This window comes from Cupressus sempervirens, chromosome 11 (genome assembly GCF_028749045.1).
Source record: "Cupressus sempervirens isolate cs-2001-9-10 chromosome 11, ASM2874904v1, whole genome shotgun sequence".
Taxonomy (NCBI): Eukaryota; Viridiplantae; Streptophyta; class Pinopsida; order Cupressales; family Cupressaceae; genus Cupressus; species Cupressus sempervirens.
In genome coordinates this window covers 170604525-170627057 of record NC_143128.1, presented here as the reverse complement: position 1 = coordinate 170627057, position 22533 = coordinate 170604525, and the positions used below count along the sequence as shown (strand labels likewise).

General features: G+C 32.1%; 1 protein-coding gene across 1 annotated transcript; it reads left to right on the top strand.

Annotated features, from left to right (window-relative positions):
- Positions 1 to 14878: 14878 nt before the first annotated feature.
- LOC149528732 (scopoletin glucosyltransferase-like) lies at positions 14879 to 17093 on the top strand. The gene has a single exon (XM_089810323.1). The coding sequence runs from the start codon at positions 15404 to 15406 to the stop codon at positions 16964 to 16966; it is 1563 nt and encodes a 520-aa protein (XP_089666449.1). The 5' UTR covers positions 14879 to 15403; the 3' UTR covers positions 16967 to 17093.
- The last annotated feature ends 5440 nt before the right edge of the window (positions 17094 to 22533 follow it).

The following is a 22533-nucleotide window of genomic DNA, read 5'->3' as shown; positions in this document are numbered from 1 at the left end:
TTTTTCTTTTTTCTTTTTGACACGAAAAATTGTTTGTGTTGTTCTGATGTCCTCTCTTCAAGGAAATATGGCAAAGGGCCATAGCATCTAGAAGTAGTCCACCTGATATCCATACTAAATTGATGTGAAAATATGAAGACATCCCACAATGGTGGTTCTATACTCTCCTTGTAGCTACTTTGGCTATTTCATTTGCATTTGTGAGTTTTACAAGGAACAGGTGTAGCTTCCATGGTGGGGTCTAATCTTGGCTTTTGCTTTAGCATCCCTTTTCACTTTGCCCATTAGTGTTATTACTACCACCACTAATTAGGTAAAACTAGAACATATTGATAAAAAATAATAATGCTTGCTAATTCAATTCATGGAAGATTCTAATTTTAGTTAATGTGTAGACACCAGGGTTGAACATAATAACAAAGTACATAATTATGGGATACATTCTTCCTGGAAAGCCCATTGCAAATGTGTGCTTCAAGGTATATGGGTACATGAGTATGAGTCAAGCAATTTCATTCTTGTCAAACTTCAAGTTGGGACATTATATGAAAATCCCACCTTGCTCCATGTTTCTTGTGCAAGTATGTTTTGTAATGCCCTCTCCTTTCTAGATTCATTATGTATGTTTGTATATCAACTTAGAACTAGAAGAAATATGTTTTTCACAAGATACACAACGAATTATCATTGATTTAATGGTCACTCAAATTAGCTAAAAGAATATGTCTAATGTAAGAGTTTGAAGTTATTATTTGAGAGGATCAAAGGTGGTTAAGAGTAAAAGGTTGTTGTTTGATATCCCATAGGATATCACTCAAATTTGTTAGAAAATATCTCTAATGTGAGAGTTTAAAGTTACTGTTTGAGCTCCCTAGATCATAGGGAATCACTCAAATTTGTTAAAAAATATCTCTGATGTAAGAGTTTAAAGTTACCATTTGAGAGGATTATAAGTGATTAAGAGTTTAAAGTTGATGTAAGATCCCCTGGATCATAAGGTGGTAGCACTCAAATTTGTAAACAAATATTACTAATGTGAAGCTTAATGTTAACGTGTTTGATACATATATGACTATTGAATCCTCTCCTCTACTATTTTCACACTTCCATCATACAATGATAGGATATCAATCTTCATAAGCCATCTTAAATTGATGAAACCAAAATTCATAATTTTGATGAACTATTCCACTGCAATAATGGCATCCTAACACACTTACTTGTTGAAATGCAATTTATTGGTACAATAGTGGCTGGAATGGTCAATTTGAGAGTTGCATTGATGTAGAGGTGGTGTGTTTTATCCATCTTCCTCATATTAAATAGCAAATCCATTCATTTAGCAACAACTCTTTACTCCAATGTCCCCTCAAGGACTTACCTTCTAGGCTACCCCAAGTACACTTAGTGCTTCCCAAACACCATAACTTCTTCCAAGGCTTCAACCTTCACTCTTCTTTCATGAATCATCTCCTCATGACCTTTTCACCATGTCACATCCATCCATTCATTCTGGACAACTAATCTCTTACCCAACATTCATATCTAGCTGTTAAAGCTAATAGCCCTCACTAGTCAATAATTTGGAATTTTCTCCAATATTTCCCAAACAACTAGGGAAAATAGAACCTAAATAAGATACCCTTTTGGGATCTATACATCCTCCCTAAGTTTAAATATCTACCCTTTTGGACCATACCCAAGATCCAATACCCCTGGTGACACCAAACAAGGCATACTTCTCTCCCATTTTCAAAGCAACTCATAGATCCACTTATTATCTTGTCCCAAAACATTGAAATAGTATTTCTAGGGATCATAAAACAATATATTTTGAAATCTTCGAGGTTCTATTAGCCATCCAATTCATTTACCACCAAACCCTTGGTTCTAAGGTCACTAAACTAGGGCTTGTTCAATGCGACCTCTAACAACATCACCGAAACAAAAGGACTACACCAATACTTCATAAATGTCCTACACATACATATTATTTCACCAAATATCATTATACTTGAAGGAAAGCCCATTCATGTTGACTGGTGCTCACAGAGGCTCTTTCACAATCAGCAAATAAACACTCAACACTACTTCTCCACCAAGATTCTCTATTCTCCTACAAAAAATAATAATAATATACAAGTATGTAAAATGTTGTGGAAATCTTCCACCAATCACATAGATCACAGAGGGTGGAAGAGTTGCCACATTGTAGAAAACTTCAAATCTAAACCCGACTGTGCTCTGCCAATCACTATCTTACAAACATTAGCCCAATTATTTGAGCCTAAAAACTATGAAATAAGGAAGAAAATGCATGAAAATAATATGACACAACTTCCTTAAGATTCCTACATCATGATCAATAAAGAACCAAACTCAACTATCATTTCAAAGGTATTGGTTATGACTATACCTAAGGAACAATGGCTAGTTAATAGAGAAAAATCTTGTTTTTATTGCTTCCAGAATCTATTACATGTCTTGTTATTCCAAACAAAAACTCTCCATTGCCTCTAAAACTTGACCACCTTCCAATAAATAGCCAGAAAAGGCCAATAACCACTGTTGTTTAACTGTAACAGTTAGTTGTCTGACTGTTACTAGTTAGTTATAAACTAAAATTTGTTTTCTAACTTGACACAAAGTGTCAACTTTGACAACTTACAATCATATATGCCTTTAATACATTTCACTAACCTTTTCAAAGGTTTTATAACTTCACTAATCCTTCCAAAGACACCTAAACCCCTTATGTAAGCCATACTAGACCTAAATTGCCAACATGGCAAAGTACAATTTTTGAGCACTTTTAGTGCTTTTACAATATTTAATGGCCTTTAGAGACCATATTACATTGGTCCAATACCATATAGTTCTTTAAATCCCATAACTAGGCTAGGATCAACAAAATGACCCTTAATAACCCCTTAGGTGCATTTTAATCTTTCAATACTATTTACCTCTATTACATTGCCTTTATAGTTTTAGGCTTGATTACATCAAAACATCAAATACAAAGATGGATCATAGATCCAATTACATTTGACTCTTAATATTCCAAGATCACTTTGATCTTCATGAGTCTAAATGACTCTACTCTCATGCTCTTGCTAGGGTGCCCTATACCATGAATGGTGGTTACTGGAGTCCATTAAGAACATATGCCAAGAATCTCTTCTTCCTCCAAATAGCCCCTAAACATGCCCAGATGACCATGTCTTTTTTGATGCTTTAGATGTTGCAAACCTCCTCTCTTCCCTTTCTGCAATACTTGTCATAGTTGCGCATTTCGCTATCTCAACAATTGGTAGCACTACAAATCCATTTAGTCTCACTTTCTTTGTCACAATTGTACACAAGAATTTACTATGGGTGCTCATACATACACTCATACTTCTTCCCAGAACAAGGACAAAAATATGAACTCATTCCACCAAATCCCAATTGGATATTTAGAACATGAGGGGATGAGTTGTGTTAAATGAGAATGCACTCCACAAGATCCTATTTATAAACAAAGGTGTAATCAAGTTATCTTCATTTCTCAAAACAATATGTTAATCCCACCTCAATTTAATGGAGAGTTTATTTCCAATAGCCAAAATTTATATCCAACTCACATTGGTGTTGATGGACTTTTCATCTTTGGATGTAACCCATTTCATGAAGCTCCTTCTTTCAATGTTTCAACAATGCCATTCACTGCAAAACCCATTGAATGTATTCCACAGATTGGTTGGCATGATATGGCTAATCAAGAAGGATGTAGTGATATTGAGAAGAACAATTTAATAGCTTCTACATTGGGAGAGAGATGTGAAGAAGTGGAGGTTGAAGCACAAACCACATCTAATTTTAGTGATTGCTTTGATGTAGAGTAGCTAGGCTCAACATTACAAGGTTTATTTAATCAAAGTAGAGATGGAAATGAGGATATTTTTTATTGGGACAATGATGATCCCTTTTGGCTGGGAAAATTTTGATCCAGTCAATGACTTGGCAAGCTCTCTACATTCATATTTTATTATTTATATGGATCCATTGTTCTAGATTTTTTGTTTATAGCTTGGACATCAAATACATGTAAATTTTTCAAGGGTTCCATTGTTGTAAATATTCTTTAGCACATAAAATTTTCACCATTTTCAACATGGATTATACTAAGCTTTTATCATACAGCTTTACTGTATTCATGTTCCAACATTTTTTTTAAAGAAATCATGTTCAAATATATAAATTTCTTTAGTCCTGAAATTGTTTTAGGGATATGAATTTCTCAAAATGAATTTAATGCTAATCATGTGCAAGATGTAATCTAGTGAATGTGGAAGCTATGGCGTTAAGTACTTTGAAAGATGAATTAAACATTAAGTACTTTGAGATCTTAGGAGCTATGTGGTGAGTGTTGAGAACTTATGGTTCATGGGATTTACATTTATGTTTGTACATGTCTAGATGTTGAAGAGAATGGGATATTTAGATGTAATGAGTATGGCTTCTAAGTACAATTCTTTTGTAAATGACTAGTTACTGACCATTGTATGTTTTACTAGTTTGCAAGAAAGCTTATTATAATTGCAAACAATTGTCCTCCTCTTCATAGATTAGAAATAGAGTACTGTGCTATGCTTGCAAAGATTGGGGTACATCATTTCAATGGAATTAAGTTATTCTTTCTAAACACATTAATGGGAAAAATTAGAAGAGCCTCGTACATCCTTTGGACTTGTAACGGCTTGTTTAGAGTGTTAATAGGCATGTTATTGTAACAAATTGATAATTTTTTTTCCGTTTGATGATCTAAACCTAAAAGATGTCCTTCATATCTTACATTTATAGTGTTAGAATTCTTTAGAATAACTGAGAGGGGGGGGGGGGGGGAGGGGGGATGAAACGGTTATTCAAGGTCCAAATGCCCTAATAATACTTTTTCTACACTTTTAATAAATCCATACACTTTTCATTCATCCAAACTTAAATCAACCATATTAGTAAGCTACAGTAAATCAACACGCAGAGATAAAACATGCAAGATCAACACATGACATAATGATTTACGTGGAAACCCAATTTGGGAAAAACCACCAATAACATGCTACTTGATTCTCACTCTTCTAAAGTGATGCCCTATTAAAAGCCTGCCCTGTTAAAGGCTTACAACACACTGTTAAATGTGACCTTGTTAGAGGATTTCACCAAACTATTAGGAATGGGCATGGTTAAAGGACTTTAGAACATTCACTTGGAGTGTCACCCTGTTAAAGGATTTATCTCATGGCTATCAAACCAACCTAAGTCCATAGGATTTAAACTAACTGTTACAATTGCTAGAAAGTAATGATAATGGCCTTTTGATCTGATATAACTTACAACATACTTTGCAGATTTTAGATCACACTTTCAGTTCAATCCTTATGCTTGGCTTCAATCACTTCAGCTCTGATTGCTTGTCTTCTTATCTTTCTTCGTCTCCCTGAGTCTTCTTACTCATCATGCCAATGCATCCATATTTGGGGTCTTCTTATTGAAATAGAGTAACTATGCTCTCTTTCCTCCTTAGCACCTCCTTCAGCATTTTATGCTTTCATGCTTGACCACCTCTCTCTCTCACTTCTTCATGAACTTATGTCTCCTTAAATAGAAATCTGATTTTGCATTTTTTGCTTAATTCTCCTTCTCCAATTTTAGGGTTTCAAAATGGATTAGGTAGGATACAATGTATCTACCTCATATCTTGTTCTCATCTAGAAACTTCGTCAGTTGTATCCTTAAAAATGTTCTACATGATGTTCTGTGCCACTAGCTCATCATTCTTATCTTCCATTTGATTTACAAACTTCTAGATAACAACCTTGTCAGCTTAGATCTGGCAAATCTTCAATTTTCAAAATAATTTAGCAACTCGACATTATTGTTTTTACTGGTGCTCGACATCTCTGTGTTACTTAGCACTTGAAGTTTACTCGGCACTTGATATCACTCAACACTTGAAGTTTACTCGGCACTTGATACCACTCGACACTTTGAAGTTTACTTGGCACTTGATATCACTCGACATTTGAAGTTTACTCGGCACTTGATGTTGATCTTGCTCAGCTTCAACTAGGAATCTGCTTGGCTTCAACTAGCTTGCTCAACTCTTTCTCTCTAATGAACTTTAATTAGGTTTTACAGATGTCTTAGCTAAAAACCTTACATCTTTGATATGTTTTAGTGTGCCCATTCTCTATGTCTTATAGTATGTCATCAACACACTTTTTCATCAATGGCTTAGTTGATCCTTGTACTTCATTACAACATCATAACTTCAACCTTTCTCTTGGTGTACTAGTTACATCTTATTGATTGCCTCCTCCTTGTCAATAAACTAATTGATAGTATTTGGATCACTAAAGCAATTATCATTCCTGCAAGTAGCAAGTTTGGCATCAATGACAAAACAATGATTGAGAACATTCTTTACCATTTCCATATATCATTCCAACAACTTTCCTCGTGATCTTTTCAATCATTTCCAACAATGTATAATTTCTTTTTTTGTCACCTAGGTTCTTTGTAGAGTTTTCTGATTTTGTTCTTTTCAGTATTTTTTTTGACAATGATGTAGAGTGGTCTATTTAATTAAAATCAACATGGCTTGGTTTTTGTAGTCTTTTATGTTGTAGTTTTATCAAATTCACTTGCCACATCCAAAATTTCCTACATTACAAGGGTTGTTATTCTAAATTTTCTATATTGGTGCATTATGCATCATTATTTGAGAACATCAATTCAAATACATAATATCTTATAGATGATGTCACTAACAAATCTTGAGATGTTTCAACTACCTAATTTTTCAACAAACTTAGCTTTATGTATGTTGGTGGGTTAAGCTGTTGGGTCAATTCTTGTTATAGTTTGGTTCAGCATCTCGATGTTGTAGGATTAAAATTTCCTTTCTTGCAACTTAAACAGATATATTCTCTCAATATATCTATTTTTTGCATATCCAGCAACCATGGCATTTGATGACCACATTACATTCAGGCATCCTATCAAACAGTTCACATGACTTATCTATGCTTCCATTTTGCAAGCATGTCTCCCAAGGAAAATGCTACTACTTCATCTACACTATTTGAAAAAATCCTTTTTGCTTTGATGGATGCCTATAGCTTATCCCAAAGCTCTCATTCAACAGTTATGAGATGATCAATCACGAGGAAACACTTGGGAGCTTAGAGTGACACAATTTTCAAATGATCATATGAAATGAAATGGGCGTGCAAGTAGAAAGAAACTAGAAAGACATTGTTTATAGATGAAGGCATGAAATGGATGGTTTTGGAGCACTCAGCATAGACACTTAACATTCAATACATATCATCATTCGAGATCAAATAGGTGTGTGGGATTATATGCATAGTGAATAATAAAGGAGGGAATTGAACCCTCCATGAGGCTCACACTTGTTGAGGTCCACTTCAGCAATGGCCCTTCCTATGAAATTGCTATCTAAAACCTTTCTAATGAGATAATGTGTTATAAGCTCTTCATCAATGGGATGGAACATGAATCTAGGAGGCAGTTGTGCATCACCCATATCATGACTGTAACTAAAATTAAGAGCCTCTATTGTTGAATTCTCTTCCCTATCACCCATATTCATTTCCTTTTCTATTCATAATTCACATGATGCATTGGTCAAAATTTTGGCTAACGTTGGAGAAGCATTGGTCAAAAGTTTGACCAATTCTTGGCAGAAATTGAGCCATCAACTATCAAAGTTTTCGACCAATGCTTCCACAAGAATTGGTCAAAATTTTGACCAATGTAGGTAGAAGCGCTGGTCAAAATTTTGACCAATTCTTATGGAAGCATTGATCAAAATCTCGACCAATTCTGGTGGAATGGTTGGTCAAAATTTTGACCAACTCTAGTAGAAGAATTGGTCAAAATTTTGACCAATTCTTCGCAGAAATTGTGCCATCAACTGTGAAAGTTTTCAACCAATGTATTGGCCAAAATTTTGACCAACCAACAGGTTGGTCAAAATTTTGACCAATGGTTTGGTCAAATTTGGTCAAAATTTGGGTCAAAATTTTGACCAATATTGGTCAAAAAATGACCTCAAATGTACTAGTGATTCATGAATAATATATATTTATTCCAGCTTATCACAATCTGTGATTTGAAGGTGTTCTTTAGGACTTGCAGAAAATATCATTTAATTCTCATCTCCAATGGCATAATAAATCATGATTGCATAACATGGTAACTTGGTTTTTAATTGCCATACACAAATCTAATTTAGATAAGGTCTATCTTATGATTTTAAGCAAGATATTTTGCATCATAATAAAAGTTGTAGCTTACTGCTATGTAAATCGAGTTTGCTGTAACATCTGAATAAGAAAATCATATTGCAATATTTGGATTTGGATATCAACATAAACTAGAATAATCTAAGAAGAAAATCTTGTTGGATGCTCAACAACTTGTCTCACTCTTACTTGTAAAGATCTTGATAGCTAATCCTAGTATGAGATTGCTCATGATTTCTAGCACAATAATTGTGTATTAAAGAAATCATGGAAAGGAACAATGCAATGGTTATAAATTGATAATAGCAAGGATATTAGTGCTATGAAAAATGTACTCGATACTATGGAAGAAGTCAGGAGATGAACACGGAAGTTAGATGTTTAACAAGGAAGTCAAGTGATGGAAAAAAATGATGCCTTTCATCTCCCTCGACTTCAAAATATAAAGAGATATTATGTCTCTTTGGCTTTCAAGAAGTCGTAACATAAAATGAATGACTTGGCTCTTGGACGCCAAATAATTATGCCAAGTGTTCATTGGTTTCAAGCAAGAAGAAGAATAAAAAGATGGAAAAAGATTTGAAGGTTATAAATTGAAAATAATTATGGTTTATATCTATCTATATGCACATAGATATACTTATGAGGTGGCATCATACTATTATAAAAGAAATAATAATATTATGGTGTCACTTTATTCTTATATCTATGTGTACCTACATAGGTATTTATTATAATTATGTGGTGGAAAGATTAATCAAAATCCTTTGAGGTGTGTATTATATTTTAATGAAATTATTTTATGTTTTAAAATGTTTACTTAATAGCTCATGTGGTCCTTCATTTGTATCCTGAAGTTCAAGTCACTGGGTCTTTACTAAAGCAATTTAAGGTCATGCCTATCAACCTGATGATTAGACTAAGTTAGTATCCCATTCCATTGATCTCATTTAGCAATGCTTCCCCACTTCATCTTCTCTTGCAATCATCTATGCAAAGATTTCCACACTAATAACAAATTCCATAATAATTTTCATATTGACATTTAAAAGAATTTAATTATTAACCATAATTCCAAAATAAAGCAATGGCTAAACAATACATGATAATTAATGGATAACAACCATCTTCATTGACAATTAATACAATGGATATAAATAACTACCTACTTCACATGATTATGAAAGAAAAATTTGTTCAGTTTAACAGTTATGAATAAATTGAAAATTAGGTCAAAATTTGGGATGTAACATAACCAATGAAAAGACATGCTTGTAATTATCATATGAATCTACACAAAGATTTAATTAACATTTTGCACTCAGCTACTATGTTTGCTTTTGAAGATTTAGTTTTTATTATAACATTATTTTAGCTATTTCTACATAAAGCCCATAACTTGACCCTTTGATTATGCAAGGGGTTGTGTTACCTTTCCAAAGGTGTGTAAGTTAATTTTTTTTTAAAAAGATAAATGCGTAAAAAATGGGCCAAAAGCCTTGCCCAAAAATATGTTGGAAAGGTGTTATGATTTTGTAGTAGTCATCATATCTACCCCTTCCCATATTCCCCTTCATTGCCTCCCACAACACTACATAAGTGGGGGAAAATCTACAATTATTGTAGTTGACCAAGACAGGGCTTTGAAATACTACTTTTGATAGTTCCTTGAACTTTCTACAGATTTTCTAAAGATTTAATTTTTTTTGACATTTTTGAATTGGGAAAACAATAAAACCCCCAAGAAATGAAGAAAAAAATAAAAATTAAGAAATTATTAATTTAAAATTAACTTAAAAATAAATATATTTATAACTTTAGAAACGCAATATTTTTATTATGAAATTTAATTGAGAGGGGTAACTAAAAACATTAGCCTCTTGCCTATATATAGCCAAGGAGTAAGAAATGAATGATACATTGAGTTAAATTGTGTTTAATTCAATCAAGATAGTCACAAACAACTAATTATTTAATGTTGATGGTGCCCTATGCTTCTAAACTCCATGATTAAGATGGTCGTCAAATTTAACACAACATGTGATTAGGCAGTCAACCTCTAAACAATATTTGTTAAATAAAGCCATAATAAGAATTGTACACCCAATTCAAAATGTCACTCATTAAAACATACAAACTGTGATTTTCAACATGAGAAAATGATCTCTATTTGAGCAGGAGTGCCTACCTATTGTGGAAAGCATAAGGTAATACATGATTAGAATGATTGATATATAAAGACTCTTGCATTAGTTGGATAACAAATATACATAGAGAAATTTGGAGAACAAAATGTAGACAAAGATAAATGCACCTATTTTTGTGTTGTAGCTTATGTATGCATCTTGTAAAGTTTTGTTTTGTTGCAATATTTTATAAATAATTCAAAGCAATTTTTAGAAATTAAAAAACATGAACTATAGAAGGTATTGTATTATATTTTGTAATAATTATAGGAATGGTACTAAACTAGTGATATAAATTTTAGTTGACATGTTCTTCGATCTTGTATATGTATCTATATATGTGTATATTTGAATACATTTTCAACTGATACAAATAGAGTTATTATATAGTCTAAGTAAAAATTATTTAATTTTTATGTATATAATAATCTTTCTATCTTATTATAAAATATCTCACAATAATAAAGTAGGGATAATTTAGAGAAGAAATAGTCACTTTTAAATTTTATTTAATTAGGTATTTTAATTTTTAAGTAATTTAATATAATATAAATAACTAGTCTAAAATCATGATATGATATGATATATATATATATATATATATATATATATATATATATATAAGTAAAAATACTTATGATATTTGTAAGAACTTAAAAATATTAATAAGAAAATTGTGTGTGTGTGTGTACATATATGTTGAATTACTCTATGTTTAAAATTTTATATTTCTTTATATCATTTTAAAATATTTTTATTTAATAAAATGAAAATCAAATTATTAAAATAATAAAGAAGACCTATTTATTTTCAGGTTTATATTAAAAAAAATTAGAAAGAAATAAAATGAACAATAAGATATATATTTTTTCATAAATAGTAATGATATTTTGTTAATCAAATATTTTTATTGTTAATATTATAGACTAAAAAATCTCCACCATAGTTGTTATGTTCCAAGAATAGTTTGTTACAAATATATTAGGTTTTCAAGCATATCATAATTTAGATAATTTTCATATTTATTTTAAATTTATATTTTATAATACATTATTTTGTGTAAAAGTTTTTAAAATCTCTATATTTTCACAAGCCATAAGAAAAATAAATTCTAGAATATTTGGAATCTCAGTTTGTCCAAAACTTTAGAAATCTCTTTGATTGCACACTATAATTATAAATAAATAAACAACCATAGAAAAATGAACATTTACTTCATTTTTAAATCTTAATTTCTTAAATTTATTCTGGAAAAATGTGTATATCATATCTTATATTAGGTGAAGCTATAGCCTGAACTGACGATATTTTTGTTTGCACATTGATGATAATAGTAAACAATGAATCCACCTATTTAAACATATGTCAAACATGCAATGATAATCAAACCCATAGTCAGAGAGGACAAAATATGCAAAGAAAAGAGATGATCCTAGAACAAGATCCATTAGGTTTCTTTCTATAATTTTTTAATCTTTAAAAAGTAAAAGATGTCTTTGTCTATGTTAGCCAACTCACGAGGATAGGAGTGGATTAAAGTAATATGCTACAGGAATTTGAGGGGTAGTGGGTGAGGTGAAATATGGGTTGTCAGATGGGGTCATGTTATGATCACTAGCTACATAGGAGAGGAGGAGGAGGTGTTCCTCATCTACAAGGTTGTAGATTCAAATTTCAAAAGTGTAGATTATTTCTCCCTACATCGTCAAAATGGACTACTCTCTCAACATAAAGAAAAGAAATGTTATTCAAGAGGCAATGTAATTTTTGATGGAGCCCCACCTTGGCCAAAATGTGTGATATTTGTAATTCCCCCCAAATTCCATCCCATTCACCAACCCCATCAATATGCCAACGCTGCCCACAACAAACTATTGTATAATGTAATTCCCTCACCTTTCTCGAGTGATTGAGGTATTATAATATATAAAATTTTGAATAGTTTCCTGCTTTAATTTAGATAACAATGAAAGGCTTAGATGTTGTTCAAGGGCCAATATGCATGGGCAATGCATATGTTATCAAACGACAAACTTTCTATGGTTATGCTCCTTCCCTAGAAGTCCTAAAGTGTTCTCAAGCATGCCTCCATTAAGAGGTGGTATTGGAAATTGCTACACTATTAGTCTATAGATGATGATAAATTATTTCTACCCATAAACATTGTGATGGTGAAAGCGAAGCCACACTTTGCTGACTTTAATCTTGTTTTTGATGGGTTTGACACTAATGTGTAGGCTTGTGTGGCCGCCATGGCCAAGACATACCCATGGTTGCAGGAGCCTAGACTCAAGAGAATAGTTATTCTTGATATGATTTTGGAGCTTTTTTGTAGGAACTATAGGAAGCTTTTAGAAATTTATTATTTAATTTAATATTTGAAGCTGTTGGAGGGACTACAAGAGCTTCCCACATTTAGAAGATATTTATTTTATTTTTTGAACTCAAAAAATAATTGAACACCTAGCTAAATTAGAATGGCTAATAGAAAAATAGAAATTAAAGTTAATTCAGCTAATAGATAAGCTGATAGGCTTATATGTGGGAACTTTGCTCCCAGATTTTACAATTTCCTGCCGAAAAATTGTCAGCCTTTCTTAGATTTCATATTTTTCAACAATAGATCTTGTCTTTAGTTATTTCTATTTTCTACTCCTATAAACTATCACTTTTATTTCTAATTTAGTCTCTAATTTATATTTTCTATTCACCTTCCCATCTAATAGATTTTTAGTTAACATTTGTTTATAAAAAAAACTTTTCAATCAAAGTGTAATAGTGAAATTTTGTATTTGAAGGATTGGAGAATTTTCTATGTTGTGAAGAGGGTTTCATAATCTTCTTTGCGTAATATGCCCATTTTCCTACTTGTTTTCAAATGTTTAGATTTATAACTACAATAATGTTTTCAAATTTTAGCACATTTTAGTAAGAATTTAATTTAGATTAACTTTCTAATATGAAATGTTTTAAAGTAAAAAAGACAAATAAAATAGAAAGATTGTTGATATTGTCCATATATCTAGATATTAGTTTCCTATTTATTTTTAAATTATAATTACAAATTAGAATCTATTGTAAAATAAGTTTATAAATTTAATCTATTATAATTAAATTAAATATTTTATAAATTTAAAAAGTTTGAATTTAATTTAATAAAGTATCACCTCACATTCTAGGTTATGATTGAATTAGAATTAGATAAAATGAATATTATACACTATAACGATTTTCAATTTATAATAGAACAAATAATTTTAAAAAAATATATATGTAAAATATTTTTAATTATACTTTAGTTAAAATAAATATATATAAAATGTTTAAAATCTAAAATAATTTGGATTCAAAAGAAAAGAAAAATATAGCTTCCACATATATCTACAATAGTAAGCGTAGATTTATTATTTTAAAATCATTAAGTGTAAGTTTTTCATTTTATTATAAAATATGAATTTTAAAAAATTGTCCTCTCTAGTTCAATCTATTTTCTTATAGCTCAAATCTTATTTTAAAAAAATATTATTTTTATTACTCTTTATTAAAAAACTTAAGTTACATTATTTCTATTTAGATGGTCACTTTTAGATATTTTAAATATCTTGTATAATAGATTATTTCTATTTTTTCATAATTCCTTTTAGTTTTTCCATGGTTGCTTCATGAACTTAATTAACTTTGCAATTTGCATTTTTATACATTTAGCAAAGCTAGATTGTTACCATGGAGAATAAATATGGGCAAGGTACATAATGAAATGGTTAGATATAAATTAATTCACAGTTTTAAAAATAATCAGTGAGCTTTGATTTAATGTTACAAGGTACCTTATAACATTTATTTTATTGTATTTAAATGTAATTATTTATAGACAAAATAATTAGTTATAATTTTTTTATTTAGTAAATTTTTTATTTTATCTAATTAATTATAAAAATGTGATATATCTTATCACCGCATCATTGCATGCACAAAAGCATGCGACTCCGTGAAGCATTTGTTAGAAATTTCTAGAACTCAGCATCTCAAAGTAACTGTCTAGCTGGACATTGAACGAAATTGTAATAAATGCAATGACGACAGTTATGCTAGATACATAAATCAACGTCGGCGCTGCTTTAAAGATGCCAAATCTGTTGCATACTGACAAATAAAATAAGCGAATCATTCATCTTATGATTTACATTCGTAATTCTATTGTCCCACCACAATTTTTTTCAATTGACGTCACTTATATTCAGCCACAATATAGAAGTTTGTTTTGACAGGCAATAGTGGTCGTTAAATTTCACTCCCCATGTGACTAACGAGCCATGAGTAAAGACGTTTACAAAACAAACACTCACTAAACGTGTCATGCGAAATACAAAATAATATTGTCAGACGTGCGAAACAATTATTTAGGTGAATAAATTTGGAAAACGATAGCTACAGAAATTTTGACGTTTAATCCATTTAAATGCATTAATAGAAATTAATAAAAATGGACTGTAGCGAACTATCGCTGAACTACCTCTCAGAAATTTGTGAGAAGTCTCGCATGCCAACGCAACAGCAGACGTCGATGTCGAGAACAAATTGGAGTTAATGCAACACGGCAGCCATGCGCGATTAATAAGTCACCGTCGGCGATACCCGTACTAGCAAGATTCCACTACCATATCAAATCTGCTGCTTGATGACAAATTAATTATGCCAAGCGTCTTATCTTCAACTTTTCTCGTAATTCAAAACTCTCACGACAGAGTCTTATCTTCGACTTTCTTGTGGTTGTGACGAGTCCATCTCCATCTTCGCATGCGAAGTAATCTGATAGGAAATGCATATGCAAGTTCCAGTAATAGGTGCCATATAAAGTAGTCATATATGAAATGGTCTGGCTGAAAGAGGTGCCTGAGGGATTTTATTATGTGCAGCAAAATGAATGGTGGTGAGAAGAGCAGCAAGCCTCATGTCGTAGTCGTTCCTTATGTCGGGCAGGGCCATCTTATTCCTTTCATGGAGCTTACAAAGCTTCTCGCCTCCCATGACCTCATTGTTTCTTATATTACCACACCGGGCAACGTTGCACGACTGCAGCCTCAAGTGGACCAGGCGGTCAAGAGTTCGAATCCCACAGTCGACATAAGGCTGGTCTCGCTTCCCATGCCTCCCATCGAAGGCCTGCAGCCGGGAATCGAAAGCTCCGAAACCATTCCGCTGCATATGAGTGGAATTCTCATGAAATCGTCCTACAAGCTCGCTGGACAATTTGAGCAATGGTTGGAGCAGGAAATTAAAATCGCAGAGGATCAGATCCAGAGTTCTCCGTCTCCTCCCGTTTGTTTAATAAGCGACATGTTTACGTCCTGGGTTCACACATCCGGTGCAAAATTTGGGCTTCCCACAGTGGTTTTCCACACATCGGGAGCATCCGCCATGTCTGTGATGCATTCCTTCATGAAAAACATCCCGCAGAAGAATGTCGACGGAGACGACGAGTATTTCCAGGTCCCCGACCTTCCGTTCGATTTCAAGCTGCGTAAATCCGATCTGCCGTTCGCCATGAGAGACTCGGAGAAGAATCCCATGCAAAGATTCGTGATGGACGAGATCCATCGCAGCATGGAAGGAAGCGGCGTGATTTTCAACACGTTTTACGAGCTGGACTCGCTAGGGATCGATCATATCAAGAACTTGACGAAGAGACCTGTTTGGAGCGTTGGGCCTATTCTCCCCAAGAAAATTTTCGATGCAGAGGGAGTCGAACGCGCGACCCTTAACAGCCGAGGAAAGGCCGCGGATATCAGCGAGGCGGAGTGCTTGAAGTGGTTGGACAGCGGAAGCCCAAATTCAGTAGTTTTTGTGTGCTTTGGGAGCCAATCGTCTCTGAACAAACAGCAGACAGAGGCGCTCGCAAAGGGGCTAGAGTCGAGCGAGCAGGCGTTCATATGGGCTCTCAAGCGCCTTCCTGATGTAGCCCTCCCAGAGGGGTTCGAGGAGCGGACAAAGGATAGAGGGCTGGTCATATGGGGCTGGGCGCCGCAGCTCCTGATCCTCTCCCATCCTTCCACAGGCGCTTTTCTAAGCCACTGCGGATGGAATTCGACGCTGGAGAGCATAAGCGTGGGTGTCCCCATGATCACATGGCCAATGTTTGCAGAGCAGCCCTTTAACAATAAGCTTCTGGTGGAGCATTTGGGTATTGCAGAACAAATTTGTTCACACATGGACGGCGTGGGAGACGAGCATGTCGTGAAGAGAGCGGTTATAAAGCTGTTGGCGGAAGAGGAGGGGAATCTGATGAGAATGAAAGCTCAGGAGCTGCGCAATAAGGCAAAAATGGCGGTTGAGAAAGGCGGTTCTTCTAACGCAAACTTGGAGGCTTTTAGAGAATATGTGCGCGAGCGGTATGACGACTGGGTTTTCATGCATCGACCGAATGAAGAAAATTGTAAGCCAGAAAACAATAGGTCATGCACTCTTTTGTGAGTGAAGGAATTATTCTACGGAGTCCAATTAAATTGGTAGAGCTAAAAATGTACACCCTTTATTTGACGTACAAATTTGCAGGGCAGCAATGTAAATTTAAATGGATGACATGTTCTGCTTTACACAATCGTTTTCAGATTGATTAGGTTCAGCGAACCGAAGTCGGTGCACAATAATTTCTATGGCTTTATTCCGAAAATACTGCATACTTCATTTTTCATCATCATGCTATCTTTTTCATTAAAAAGAAACAACAAACAACAAAAGACCCAATGTATCATAGTTCCTACCTAACACATAATTGTTGTAGAGGTGTAGATAAGTGAGAATAAAGTTAAATAGTTCTAAATTAACATTGTAAATGCATTAATTTTTGCCTAGAAATGCAATTGTGATTTGAAATGATGGCTCATATTTTGTTGTTAAATTGTCGTTCTACAAATGCACTTGTGATCTGATAGGATGACTCATACTTTGTTGTTAAGTTCTTGTGTTATATTGTTATATCTTTGGGCATTTAAGCTTAAGAATAAGAGGCCAAAGTCACCAATATGACACCAAGTACCTAATAACACACTACAATCAATACATATGCTTTAGACATATTTGCATATAATTTATTTTTTATATTAAAACTCACATTTGTATTAAAATAAAATGAAATGTATTGAAATACAAAAATATTTTATAAGTAAAATTAATTGTTTAATTTTACACATTTAGAAAAGGTTTACTATTTAATGTTTTGTATTTCCAAATTTTTCATAAAATTAAGTAATTTTTAATTATGATATAATATCTATATAATTTAATATGTACATTTGTAAATAATAAATAGATTTAAGATAAATAAATTTGATGTTCATGAATAAATATGATGTAATAAATAAGAGATAGAATATAACTATTTAATTTTAATACATAGTTTATTAAAACTTAATAATAATTTACATATCTTTTTGAATTGAATTTTTTTTTTTTTTTTTGTGTTATTTCTTCAACATGTTTTTTTGAAGTAAAATATAATTATTAATTTAATATTAAAATATATATTTAAGTTTTAAATATATTTAAAATAAATGATAAATTGTTTAAATATAAAATATTAATAATAATAAATGATATAATTTACAAATTGTAACACTTATTAATTATACATATTACAAACACTGTTATAAAATATAATTAAAAAATAATATTGTTTAATTTATTTTTACAAAAGTAAAATAATAGTAATAATTTAACTACTTTTATTAAAAAATCAAAGTTTAAAAAAAATAAGAAATTCAAATACAAAGTTATAACATATTTAAATTATATTGCTATTGAGAATTAATATTGATTAGGCATGTTGTGTGAGGTGGAAGATAAAATGATTGAAAAGAAAATCTTATCAACTTGTCACAAATGTTGGAAAAGATAAAATTGTAATTAATGCATTCATTAATGCAAGGTAAAGTTGTTAGAAATTTTTTTTTTTTTTTAAAGAAAATTAATTTTCTCCCCCACCAAAAATAATATGAACCAATAGAATGAATGAAAAATGTGATTTATAAAATAATAAAAAATTAGAAAAAGATATTTGGTAAGAAAATTAGATTGTGATAATTAATATTGATTAGACATGTGTGAGGTGGAAGATAGAATGATTGAAAAAAAAAATCTTATCAAATTGTCACAAATGTGGAAAAGATAAAGTTGTAATTAATGCATGATGAAGTTGTTAGAAAATATTTGTATTTTTGTTGAAGAAAATTAATTTTCTTCCTCACTAAAAATAGTATGGACCAATAGAGTGAATGAAAAATGTGATTTATAAAATAATGAAAAATTAGAAAAAGATATAAACATTTGAAGTTTCATATAATCTTTTAAATTCTTTGATTTGATTGGTCAGTATTAATGTCATATTAGCACTGTCATGAATGCATAACTATTCCTACCCATGCCAGGAACTAGAAAATGACATCTGTTACATAATGACAAATGAAGTATGTTAGTCATCTACCTTTCTAACCCACAATGCAAACTTACCTTTGATTTTTTTGTGGCTCACATAAATTCACTTATGAATGTGAAGTGATTTATTATGCAAAGCCATAATTACTATTTCACAATATAGTAATGCAAATATAATTGGTAATTATATGAAAGGTGTAAAATTTAATAGGTAGAAAATATTATGTAAGATAATATGTTATAAAATGTGATTATAAAATATGATCTTATATATGAATAGAGGATATATTAATCAAATTCACAATATTTTATAAATAGAATACTATTTTATGGATATAATTTAGATTTCAAGTTGATGATTTATCTTCAGATTATATTTTGTCTTGAATTTTTCTTTATTATCTTACTAGTCTAATTTTTAGGTAAACAAGTTTGAAATTGTAATAGAAGTGCAATGATAATGCCAATTGTAATATATATAGTGTTAGGGCTATCAAGTTGTTATCATCCATTTACATCTACATTTTCAAAAGAATAGTGTCAATGTGCAAAACATGATAATATAGTCCTTTTCTTGGCCTTAGTGCACCATGTTTTTTTTTTCTTGTGTACGATCTTGAGATATAAGCACTTATTTGAAGACATTTTAGCCCTCCTTGTCTTGGTTTTGATTCCGTTCTCTTCTCCTAATCTTTCTCAAATCTCTAGGTCATCACCCATTTATATGCATGACCCTTATAGGTGTTATTTTATCACCTTTTAGGCTATATCATTCAACACACATCATTTTGTGCTTCTTTCTACATCGTCCTTGAGACCCTAGAACTATCTCTTCTTTGGATAACCTTGGCTATAGGTTGAAATGGGAAACCTATACTCAAGTCATTTTTGGTCATTAGAAAATAAAGCTATTAGGTGTTTACTTTGGTTTATTTGGTGTTTCGATAGACTTAATTTATTTTCAAACCTAAAAACTAGTATTTAAGGGAGCTTGCACATTTCATCTTCGCATCATGCACATACATAAGAAAATCATATGCACACAATTGATATCAATAAGATGGACATCAAGTATATTGAAGATCTCAAGCATTCATCAAGTATAAGTCTTCATGCATTCTTCCTTCTTACACCAAAATTCCTTCATCAAGGTGGTAGTGAAGTTATACTTTCAAGGGGGAGATCCTACATTCTTCCATCTAAATTTTTTTAACTCTTCATCTAGAAAAATTGCAAGCATATACATTCATGAAGTTTTAACTTACATGGTTTACTTTTGGTTCCTTTTTATTGAATCAAGGCTATTACATTACATACTTGATCATGTACTTAATATGATTACATCTACATTGGTAATTATATTTATAATTGTTAGATTCATTTCTACTAGTTGCTAGCACTTCCTTTGTCATTAACATTTCAATTTGAATGTCGATTTCTCAATCTAGGGCCCTCCTCTCTCACGTTAGGGTGTGTAGTCTCTGTACACATGTCTAGTGTATCCTCCTCCTCAAATATAAACTGATACTCTGAAAGATTACCTATGAGACCCAGACAAATATTATTACATGTTATGCAAGTATGGGTCACAAAAACATGTGATGAGCTCATTGATGATGAACTCATGCTAGCATCATCAACATGGGGAGGCAACACTCACCTAACCTAGGATATCAATAGGCTACTCAATCTATGGATGACTTTAATAGTCTGAGAGCTAGCCTCTACAATGAAATTAGGATGCTACATTAGAGGAGGGGGGTGGGGAATATCAATAGGGTGGACAAAAGTGTGAGATTTCTTCCACTGGGAAAAGGGTCTATTCTAAGGAGCTCCTCCTCCTACACCCATGTTGGGCCTCATGCTCCAATAGTTCACCTTGAGGTGCAACAAAAATTCAACATACAATTTTTTAATGAAATAGAATGGCACCTCTAAATTGTTGTGTGGAGGATTGTCAAAAAAATCCACCAACAATCCCAAAAGTTTGCAGGCATAGCCTCATTTGTGCACCATTTAATTGATAATTTGGGCTTTGTGTGATCTACTAGTTTACCAATTTTTGGGTCAGTGGAAAAGCTAATTATATCATCTTTAGTTATATTTAGGGCTACAACCTCATCATAGTCCAACCCATCATCAAACATGGCATGAGTTTGCTCACACTAGTGAAGAGCAACATTTTGTTTCATCGGCAAGTGTTTCAATATTATCCACTATGGTCTTTAACGTGGATAAAATGGGAGTCAGTGTAAGTATATTGTTATATGTGGTTTGGAAAACCCTCAGTTTAGCAAGATTTTCAAATATCAAATCTTCAATTCGAGGAGTGTTTTGAGGGGGTAGGGGATTGTTTGGTGAATGGTTTTGAGAGGGTATTGGATTGTTTCGTAGAAGGTTATGAGGAACATTATTTCCTGGCTCAATATCATCATTTAGGTCAGCCATACCTATTAATTTGCAAAAAGTAATTTCTATTAAACAAACCTAAATTTCAACAATTTCTATTAAAACAAAACTAATTTTTAACAAAATCTATTTAAAATAACTAATTTTATATAATATTCATTTAAATCGTTAAAAAATACCAAAAAAATTTACCTGTATCCAATACTCCTTTAGAAATCCAATACTCAAAATGGAGCACAACCAAATAGACCCAAAAATGTAATGCAAATTTTGCTCTCAGGGTTTTTTTAAAATTTATGTTGTAGGTTTTGGGTACCCAATATGATAATGGGTACCCAATAACTAATCAAATACCCAAAAAGGCTTGGACCAAACTTTTTAGCCTTGGTATTAGAATGGGTGGAAAAACATCAGAGTGAATTTTGAAATGCTTTTTGACATTTTCAAACTTCACTTTTTTCACATCACCACTTTTTGGTACACCATGATCCTGTACATACTAATTTTCGGATACCCATTTGGGCCAAGTAGAGATCTCAACTCTCATAGTTCCACTATCAATTTTTTGGGTTAGTGTTTTTTAGGACCTTAGGATATGTGCTAGTGTAGAAAATATGTTATTTTGTAATTGAGTCATATTTATTGTGAGTTAGAGGGAGTAAGTTTAAGGGATGCTTGTACTTGTAATTTAAATAATTCTAGAAAAATAATCAGGTCAAGAGGCCTTATGGTTTGAAAGTTATTATAGTTTTAAGTTTTCTGGAGACCCACAAGGATGCTTCAAAGTCATATTTGAGGCACCAAATAGCCTCATACGGACCATAAAAATAGGGGACAAGTGTAGCTTCTACATAGTGCTATAGAGCACTTGGAGAGCTTTCTAAAAATGTAAATGGTTCACTAATCGAAGTCTCGGATCAAAAGTTATGCCTCCTAGAAGTTGGACTACTATTCTTGGATTCTTCTAATTTTACACTGACTTTTAATATTTTCTTTAGTAGTAGATGTCAAATGGAACATTCTAAGATATGTTCCTAACCCTAAACCTAATTCAATTTACTTAAGGTCATTTCGTGCATTGTAAAGGTAGTTTTTGCAAAGTTTGGGAGAAGGTTCTATGAGAAGGGTTTTTCTCTAGAATCTGATAACATTGTAAGCCCATGGGGCATGTAGTTGAATCTATTTTCTTTACATTGAAT